Genomic DNA, 10530 nt, shown 5'->3' with positions numbered 1-10530 from the left:
CCAGAAGACCCATTCTCCCAAAGGTGCTGGCATCTCCCATGTACTCTGGCCTTAATGATGCTTTTGACTTCAGCCTTACTATACTGTATATTAGTATCCATATTGTCCCTACTTGCCGCAACCAAGAAACGATCTGCAAACGAAAAACGTTGCATTACCTGTCACTACAAACGGAGATGCTCCAAACCTGCAGGGGGCGCTCTCAGCATAACAGCTCAATCGAGAGTTTTTCATTTAGGCCTTTAGACCACGTTTTTCATTTAGACCTCGTTTAGACTTGTGTTTGAGTTTGTGATTTTGCAGCGTTTCTGTACTTGAAGCTGTTTTCTCGAACTGAGACGTATTGGGCCGTTGCCGTCCGTTTGACCCTTGTCTATCTATTGAGCTGTTACGCTGAGAGCGCCCCCTGCAGGTTTGGAGCATCTCCGTTTGCAGTGACAGGTAATGCAGCGTTTTTCGTTTTCAGATCGTTTCTCTATTTGCATCGCGTTTGATGATGCATTTGTCTTTGTTTTTTGCAGCACGTTTTTTCGTTTCGACTTGCGTTTGAGTTTGTGATTTTGCAGCGTTTCTGTGCTTGAAGCTGTTTTCTCGAACTGAGACGTATTGGGCCGTTGCCGTCCGTTTGACCCTTGTCGGCCACCGTACAACACACCTGCAATTTACCGAAAGCAACATGTTTTCCTCAATATACATTGCATATAACTCGTTCTGACCTGTCTCTGAATTATGTCTGAAGTGAATTCCTTCCGTGTTTCACTCGACAGACAGCGTGCGGGAGAGTGCGCGGAGCCACTGCTTCACCATCCTGCGCAGCTGCTATTATCCAAAGTGTTTTAGTAAACAGAATGTCCAAAATGAAAAGTTAGTTTTCAACTGTTCAGCTAAAAAAAAATGTTATTAAAACGATTAAATGATGTGTTTGCAATTTATTTATAATCAAAAACTGATACAGGTGGATGAAAGAGTGATAGTGTGATAAAGTACTATACTAGTACTACTGAGTGATAAGAAGTCCTAGTGAATGCTTGATAAGTAGACAATAATAAATAATTAGGTGTATTTTTCGGCGCGCGCACTATGACTCAAAATAATAGTACCGGCAAGAAATAAAAGTTACTTTCACCCCTGCAAGATGACTTGATTGTGAGTCTTTCTTGAGCGTACGTAAAATTCTACGATTTGCATAAACTGCTGCATCGACAACCTATGCCCCCCTCCTGGTACCTATGCCCCTCCTTTGCCACCCTAAGGAAAAACCTCTGGAGCCGCCACTGCCCTCTTCAAGATTGTGATGAACAAAATTCACGTCTACAGCTTTAATTTAAACCTGCAGGCGTCTGCTGGCTGAATCTGTAGGAGGGGTTTCCCTTCACTCACTTTCACGCTTCTGTTCGTGTTCTGTTTCATTTCTGTGTGTGTGAGAGAGAGAGAGAGAGAGAGCTTCAGTTTAATCTTGAGCTGATAAACGGTGTTTTCTTTTCAGGACTTTCCAAAGATTCCCACAAAAAGACAGCAGAATGGTGAACTGTGGTCTGTTGACAAACAAGAATGAGCCAGGTAAGATTTAGTGTATTTTTGTTTGTTAAAATCTCTCTCTCTCTCTCTCTCTCTGAGTGGGCGTGGTGTTTGTGAGTGTGTGCACGGTGCCGCCTGAGTGTTTTCGCTCCCTACTTTTTCTATAATCTTTTTTTAAGCCTCCGCCACCTTAAGGTGCAGGAGGCGTTATGTTTTCGGGTTGTCTGTCCCGAAATCTTGTGAACGCGATATCTCAAATGCTAATGAAAGGAATTTACCAAACTTTCACCATTTGTGCACTTTGGGACAAAGATGAAATGATTAGATTTTGAGATCAAAGGGTCGAAGGTCAAGGTCACTGAGGTCAAAATGTCTGTCCGAAAACCTTGTGAACACAATATTTCCAAGGCAAATGAAAGGAATTTCACCAAACTTTCACCATTTGTGCATTTGGGGACAAACATGAACTGATTAGATTTTGAGGTTGAAAGGTCACAGGTCAAGATTACTGTGAGGTCAAATGTCCATCCCCAAATCACAACTTAATAAAGCGTGTAGTCTACCAGGCGGAGGCATCCCCATCGACGCCGTTGGTGTCGAGTTCTATCTAGTTTTTGTTGGTTGTTCGTGATTTTGTTTTTTCTTGTTCAAGTCCCTGTTACACTGACTCCTAGGGTTTTCTCCCTTTTGGGAGTGAGCACCCAGTGTGGTGCTGGGTGTTCTCTGTCTGTTTGGCCTGATGGCGTTCGAAAGTTTGAGTCGGCGTCATGCGATTAAAATAGGCGCAGATACTGATGTATCCGTTGAGGAATGCAGTTTAGCCGTAGTTGGTTATGGAAGTGTGCTTTCAGCTTCTAGAATGAATGGCTCCGTTGTCCTGTTTCTGGACAGCGTTGAGAAGGTGAATGAGATTGTAGGTCAGGGCATTATGATCAATGATAAATTTGTCAATGTTCTTCCACTTGTGACCCCCGCTAGAAGAATCACACTGTTTAATGTACCCCCATTTATAAAAGATGAGTTTTTGGAGCAAGAATTAGCAAGACATGGAAAAATTGTGTCCTCAATTAAGAAAATCCCTCTTGGATGTAAATCCCCGCTCCTAAAGCATGTTGTGTCATTTAGGAGGCACGTTTACATGATTTTGAATGATAATTCTCATCGCATTATCCAGGGGTGATAGCGTTCCGGCGCGCCGCGCCGGATTTCCGGCGCGCCGTGGCTGGGGGAAAAAAAAAAATCTAGTTCGCCCATTGTCCTGTGTCATTCTGAGATGCGCAGATAGACAGTAAAGGGAATTCGGAATTCCCTTTACTGTCTATCTGCGCATCTCAGAATGACACAGGACAATGGGCGAACTAGATTTTTTTTTTTTTTTTTTCCCCAGCCACGGCGCGCCGGAAATCCGGCGCGGCGCGCCGGAACGCTATCACCCCTGCATTATCTCTAGCCGCTTTATCCTGTTCTACAGGGTCACAGGCAAGCTGGAGCCTATCCCAGCTGGCTACGGGCGAAAGGCTGGGTACACCCTGGACAACCCTGGTCATCGCAGGGCTGACACATAGACACAGACAACCATTCACACACACCTACGATCAATTTAGAGCCACCAATTAACCTAATCTGCATGTCTTTGGACTGTGGGGGAAACCGGAGCACCCGGAGGAAACCCACACGGCCACGGGGAGAACATGCAAACTCCGCAGAGAAAGGCCCTCGCTGGCCACGGGGCTCGAACCCGGACCTTCTCACTGTGAGGCGACAGCGCTAACCACTACACCACCGTGCCACCCAATGGTAATTCTGGTGAACTAAATATGAAGCTAAATTTTCAAGTGGATAATTTTCAGTATATGATTTTTGCTTCCACTGAAAATATGAAGTGTTTCCTTTGCGGAAGAGAAGGCCATGTTTTAAGGTCGTGTCTTAAGAAAAATACACCTGCCGAAGATGGGCATGTTGATGAAGAACGTGAATGTGTTAATGACCGTCAAAGTGGAGCGACCGGAGATATGCCGGTTGATAGAGAAGGAGACAGTGTTAATGGTGGACAAAGTGGATTAATGGGAGATGGAACTAAAGAGATCGGACCGACTAATGGCGATAGAGGTAATCATGATCATAGTGGAGGAACAGAGGAGCATAATGGAGAGACGAGGCCGTCTGCTGACCCGGGGGTTGCAAGAACTGACAACATACCGGTAGGTTCAGAAAACATCTCTAACTTTGATGTTGCCGTAGAGAATGCAGAAGATGCAATGAATCTGATGATGGATAGAATAACTAATGACTTAATGAATGGGAATAGTGAGAACACCGAGCCACTTTTGTGTGCTGGTAATGCAATGGAGACTGAGCAAGCAACGTTTAAGAAACTTAAGAGGAAAACGACAAGGGGATCTGCTAAAAATGCAAAGAGATTTGCGAATGAAAACTTGCTTGTTGATACTGATAGTGACTTAGATTCCCCTTTGTGCTCCCCTTCTCCTATTGTATATACTCTAAAGATGATCAAAAGTTTCCTGGGGTCTATTAAAAATACCAGAGGGGTCAAAGTGGAAGAGCATTTTCCAGACACAAAACAATTTAGCGCGGCAGTTCAGCATTTCAAGCGTGTGAAAGGTAATTTTACTGAACAAGAGGGTTATAGACTTAATAAATTGCTGACAAAGCTCAATCAACAAGCAGATGAAAATGATGGTAATGAGACAGGGTAAATTTATTGTTTTGTGTTTTATTTTTGTTTGTTTACTTGATTTCATGCTCTCTTTCATTTATGGATGATTTTAAAATAGCAACCCTAAACATCAATGGTGCAAGAGATTTTAGGAAGAGAACAAAATTGTTTGAGTTGATGAAACAAAAGCATGTGGATGTCATGTTTATCCAAGAAACGCATAGCAATGATAAAAATGCTGTTGACTGAGTCAGAGAGTGGGAAGGGAAAACCTTTCTTAGTCATACAAAACCTCTGTGAGTGAAGGAGTTGGATTGTTATTCTCTAAAAGCTTTGTTCCTCAGTCTTACTCTGTTGAGAATGCAGTAGAAGGAAGGCTCTTAAAAGTGCGAGCCATCTTTGAGAAGTGTGTGTTTTGTTTTCATGTGTGTTTATGCACCTTCAACCGGAGTTGATCGAATGATCTTTTTAGACCAATTACACAATGCACTGAAGAATTGTAACAAAGATGAATATTTAATTCTATCAGGGGATTTTAATTGTACAGAAAAAGATATAAATCGAAATCACCCTGAGTCACACAGTGCTTCATGCAAGAAAATCATTGAACTAGTTAATATGCATGACTTAAGTGATATTTGGAGGAATTTAAATTATCAAAGACTGTATACATGGGTACATTTTTTCTGGACTAATTTTAGAGAGACCAAGCCCTCTTTTAAATCCTTACAGCAATGGTGGGATTTTGGGAAAGTTCAGATTAAACAGCTGTGTCAACAATATACTTCCAGCGTCACAAATGATCTTATTAGATCTATGACCAGACTTGAACGTGAAATAGTAGAACTTCAAGATATAGCTGAATTAGCAGGAGATTCTGCACATATTGAGGTGGCAAAAACAAAAAAAAAGTGGCTCTGGCTGATTTGCTTGATGTAAGAGCACAAGGTGCCTTGGTGCGATCCCGATATCAAAATGTGGCTCAGATGGATGCACCATCCAATTTTTTTTTTGTTTTTGTTTTGGAGTGGAAAAATGGGCAGGCAAAATGTATGCATGCCCTCCTTTCAGAGTCTGGTAGTCTTTCAGAAGACCCAGCAGAAATTCGGAAAATTGCAGTCAGTTTCTATGCCAGCCTCTATACCAGTGAGTACACTGAAAAGCCTGTCATGGAAAATTTATTTTTTTGAAAATCTTCCAAAGATTCCAGAGGAATCTGTTAATGACTTGGAGGCTGCATTTTCTTTGGATGAATTAACTCCAGAGCATGGATTGTGGGAAGGTGCCTGGTGTTGATGGGTTGCCCATAGAGTTCTACAGATGCTTCTGGCCTGGTCTTGGAGAAGGCCTGCTAGAAGTATTAAATGATAGCATTTATAAAGGACAGCTACCCAAGAGCTGTAAACGAGCTGTTTTAACTCTGCTTCCAAAGAAAGGTAACCTGCAGGACATTAGGAACTGGAGGCCTGTTGCACTGCTGTACTGTGATTTATAAACTGCTTTCAAAAACCCTGTCTAATAGATTAAGGAAGGTGATTGGAGAGGTAATCCACGCTGATCAAGCCTATTGTGTACCAAACAGATGCGTTTTTGACAACATTACTCTGGTTCGTGATTTTTTTTTTTTTTGGAACTGTCAAAAGCACTGAATTTGGATGCTGGTTTAATCTCTTTAGATCAAGAAAAAGTGTTTGATCAAGTTGAACACGAATATTTATGGAAACCCTTGCAGCCTTTGGTTTTAGCCCAGTATTTATTGATAAGATCAAAGTATTGTATTGTAACGCTGAGAGTACAACCCCGATTCCAAAAAAGTTGGGACAAAGTACAAATTGTAAATAAAAACGGAATGCAATAATTTACAAATGTCAAAAACTGATATTGTATTCACAATAGAGCATAGACAACATATCAAATGTTGAAAGTGAGACATTTTGAAATTTCATGCCAAATATTGGCTCATTTGAAATTTCATGACCGCAACACATCTCAAAAAAGTTGGGACAGGGGCAATAAGAGGCTGGAAAAGTTAAAGGTACAAAAAAGGAACAGCTGGAGGACCAAATTGCAACTCATTAGATCAATTGGCAATAGGTCATTAACATGACTGGGTATAAAAAGAGCATCTTGGAGTGGCAGCGGCTCTCAGAAGTAAAGCTGGGAAGAGGCTCACCAATCCCCCTAATTCTGCGCCGACAAATAGTGGAGCAATATCAGAAAGGAGTTCGACAGTGTAAAATTGCAAAGAGTTTGAACATATCATCATCTACAGTGCATAATATCATCAAAAGATTCAGAGAATCTGGAAGAATCTCTGTGCGTAAGGGTCAAGGCCGGAAAACCATACTGGGTGCCCGTGATCTTCGGGCCCTTAGACGGCACTGCATCACATACAGGCATGCTTCTGTATTGGAAATCACAAAATGGGCTCAGAATATTTTCAGAGAACATTATCTGTGAACACAATTCACCATGCCATCCACCGTTGCCAGCTAAAACTCCATAGTTCAAAGAAGAAGCCATCTCTAAACATGATCCAGAAGCGCAGATGTCTTTTCTGGGCCAAGGCTCATTTAAAATGGACTGTGGCAAAGTGGAAAACTGTTCTGTGGTCAGACGAATCAAAATTTGAAGTTCTTTATGGAAATCAGGGAGGCCGTGTCATTCGGACTAAAGAGGAGAAGGACGACCCAAGTTGTTATCAGCGCTCAATTCAGAAGCCTGCATCTCTGATGGTATGGGGTTGCAGTAGTGCGTGTGGCATGAGCAGCTTACACATCTGGAAAGACACACCATCAATGCTGAAAGGTATATCCAGGTTCTAGAGCAACATATGCTCCCATCCAGACGACGTCTCTTTCAGGGAAGACCTTGCATTTTCCAACATGACAATGCCAAACCACATACTGCATCAATTACAGCATCATGGCTGCGTAGAAGAAGGGTCCGGGTACTGAACTGGCCAGCCTGCAGTCCAGATCTTTCACCCATAGAAAACATTTGGTGCATCATAAAACGGAAGATACGACAAAACAGACCTAAGACAGTTGAGCAACTAGAATCCTACATTTTATTCCCATTTATGCAGCATACAGGTGTCGAGGATGGAGACACTATCCACTCAGAAATGTATTGAAAAATAAAGGTTCTGCGTATCTCCTTTAAGGCTGACATGGAGACTACGCCCATGTTTACATTAGACCGTATCAGCGGATCATCAGATTAACGTTTTTAAAACGATTAGTGTGCACACAGCAACACCAATACACGATTCGCCTGCACACAGCAATGCCAATACACGGATACGCTTGGCTCCGCAGGCATCCTGCGCTCCAAATCACTCCGTCCTGAACAGCGAGTATCCTCTGGAGGGTGCGCACTCCGGCCCTGCGCAGCTCACACAGCGCGCGAGTGAAGTGCACGAGCAGTGATTCGGGACTGAGCCGCTGTGTGTGTGATCCCAGCGCATATCACTTACCACTTGCAAGTGGAAGGATGGCAAGCCTAAAGACAATCATAACTACACAATGGGCAATATTTGCATCAGTATTTGAAGTATTTTCATACTTTTATACTCTTTAATGAAAGGTGATACAAGGCGGAAGTCCGCAGTCGCGTCACATGACCAACGCCAGCGAATCAGGAAGGTGGATGTCACAGTGACGTTGTCCAATGACGACGCCAGCTAGAGCTCAGCACAGCGTATCCGCGTATCTCAATGTTTACACAGCACCGGAGCTGACACGATCTGGATTGAATACGTGGACGCTGGCGGATTCCCGTTTCCCGGCGTTTCCAGGCGGTTTAATGTAAACGGACAGTGCATCCGCGAAGAAAACGAGACAGATACAGTCTAATGTAAACTTGGCCTACGGTTGAGATGCTCCATCCCCTCTTCAAGAAGATCTGGGAAGAAGAATAGGTGCCATCAGAGTGGAAAAACGATATATTTTTTCAAAAACAGTTAAAATTCTCAGTTTCAGCATTTGATACGTTGTCTTTGTACAATTTTCAATTAAAATAGGGTTTTAAATGATTTGCAGTAGGGTTTCCATGATTTGAAAATTATTGAATTCTGTTTTTATTTACAGTTTCTACAGCGTCAACTTTTTTTGGAATTGAGGTTGTAGTGTAAATGGTAGGTCTGATGCTGTGGGTTGTGTAAAACATGGAACCACAAAAAAAAAAAAATCTCTGAGGCACGGTTGGTTGTGCAAAACAGTGGTTTCATGTTTTGCACAACCCACAGCATCAGACTCCCCAATGGGTAATACATATACATGTCATGTGTATGTATGATCCATCATCATGCATACACATGACATGAGATGAATGTTCTACAACACAAACTCCAGGAAACATGTCCAGACATGTCCAAAATTTGTGTCAAATCATGTCAGAATTTACAAAAACATGACATTTTAAGACCTTATACAGTATTCCTAAAATCTACTGTAAGATGTGTTAAGGATATTTGGCCCTTCATATTTACAAAATATGAAGTTGGTATCTTGAACCAAACTATATTTATTAAGGTATCAAATATGCCATGTTTCACAACAAACAGAAATGTAAAATACAGAGCCACTGGACTTGAAATACAATCACAAAATTGTATCACAGAACTAATATTTGTATTTTATGTCTCAATATTTAGCGTATCTTTATTCTGCAAGTTTTACCATTCCCAGTTCTACAATTTAAACAAACTACAGTGTCAGTAGAAGCAAAACTTCAAACATCAGCCACTGTATCTACACTGGTGCTTGAAAGTTCGTGAACCCTTTAGAATTTTCTATATTTCTGCATAAATATGACACAAAACATCAGATTTTCACACAAATCCTAAAAGTAGAGAAAGAGAACCCAGTTAAACAAATGAGACAAAAATATACTTGGTCATTTATTTACTGAGGAAAATGATCCAATATTACATATCTGTGAGCGGCAAAAGTATGTGAACCTCTAGGGTTAGCGGTTAATTTGAAGGTGAAATTAGAGTCAGGTGTTTTCAATCAATGGGATGACAATCGGGTGTGAGTGGGCACCCTGTTTTATTTAAAGAACAGGCATCTATCAAAATCTGATCTTCACAACCCCTGTTTCTGGAAGTATATCATGGCACAAACAAAGGAGATTTCTGAGGACCTCAGAAAAAGCATTGTTGATGCTCATCATGCTGGAAAAGGTTACAAAACTATCTCTAAAGAGTTTGGACTCCACCAATCCACAGTCAGACAGATTGTGTACAAATGGAGGAAATTCAAGACTATTGGTACCCTCCCCAGGAGTGGTCGACCAACAAAGATCATTCCAAGAGCAAGGCGTGTAATAGTCGGTGAGGTCACAAAGGACCCCAGGGTAACTTCTAAGCAACTGAAGGCCTCTCTCACATTGGCTAATGTCCATGAATCCACCATCAGGAGAACACTGAACAACAATGGTGTGCGTGGCAGGGTTGCAAGGAGACAGCCACTGCTCTCCAAAAAAAAAACATTGCTGCTCGCCTTCAGTTTGCTAAAGATCGTGTGGACAAGCCAAAATAGAACTTTTTGGTTTAAATGAGAAGTGTTCTGTTTGGAGAAAGGAAAACACTGCATTCCAGCATAAAAACCTTATCCCATTTGTGAAACATGGTGGTGGTCGTATCATGGTTTGGGCCTATTTTGCTGCATCTGGACCAGGACGTCTGGCTATCATTGATGGAACAATGAATTCTGAATTATACCAGCAAATTCTAAAGGAAAATGTCAGGACATCTCTCCATGAACTGAATCTCAAGAGAAGGTGGGTCATGCAACAAGACAACGACCCTAAGCACACAAGTTGTTCTACGAAAGAATGGTTAATGAAGAATAAAGTGAATGTTTTGGAATGGCCAAGTCAAAGTCCTGACCTTAATCCAGTCGAAATGTTGTGGAAGGACCAGAAGCGAGCAGTTGATGTGAGGAAACCCACCAACATCCCAGAGTTGAAGCTCTTCTGTATGGAGGAATGGGCTAAAATTCCTCCAAGCCGGTGTGCAGGACTGATCAACAGTTACCAGAAACGTTTAGTTGCAGTTATTGCTGCACAAGGGGGTTACACCAGATACTGAAAGCAAAGGTTCACATACTTTTACCACTAACAGATATGTAATATTGGATCATTTTCCTCAATAAATAAATGACCGAGTATAATATTTTTGTCTCATTTGTTTAACTGGGTTCTCTTTATGTACTTTTAGGACTTGTGTGAAAATCTGATGATGTTTTAGGTCATATTTATGCAGAAACATAGATAATTCTAAAGGGCTCACAAACTTTCAAGAACCATTGCAGATAGCAAGTAGAAGC

At 41.7% G+C, this 10530-nt stretch overlaps 1 protein-coding gene across 5 annotated transcripts in view; it reads left to right on the top strand.

The window, feature by feature from the left end:
• The first annotated feature begins 344 nt into the window (after positions 1-344).
• The window catches only part of LOC132881692 (von Willebrand factor A domain-containing protein 5A-like), a 79223-nt gene continuing 69037 nt past the window's right edge, over positions 345-10530 (top strand). For 3 of the 5 annotated variants that reach the window (XM_060914458.1, XM_060914457.1, XM_060914456.1), the window contains exon 1: positions 1402-1560. In XM_060914458.1, coding sequence (XP_060770441.1) covers positions 1521-1560 — 40 coding nt within the window. In that variant the 5' untranslated portion in view covers positions 1402-1520. Of the gene's footprint in view, positions 442-783; positions 865-1401; positions 1561-10530 lie in introns of those variants that run through there. The other 2 variants (XM_060914454.1, XM_060914455.1) reach the window with 2 other exon arrangements.

Source organism: Neoarius graeffei, chromosome 2, assembly GCF_027579695.1.
Source record: "Neoarius graeffei isolate fNeoGra1 chromosome 2, fNeoGra1.pri, whole genome shotgun sequence".
Lineage (NCBI taxonomy): Eukaryota > Metazoa > Chordata > Actinopteri > Siluriformes > Ariidae > Neoarius > Neoarius graeffei.
This window is presented reverse-complemented; position numbering and strand designations above follow the sequence as displayed.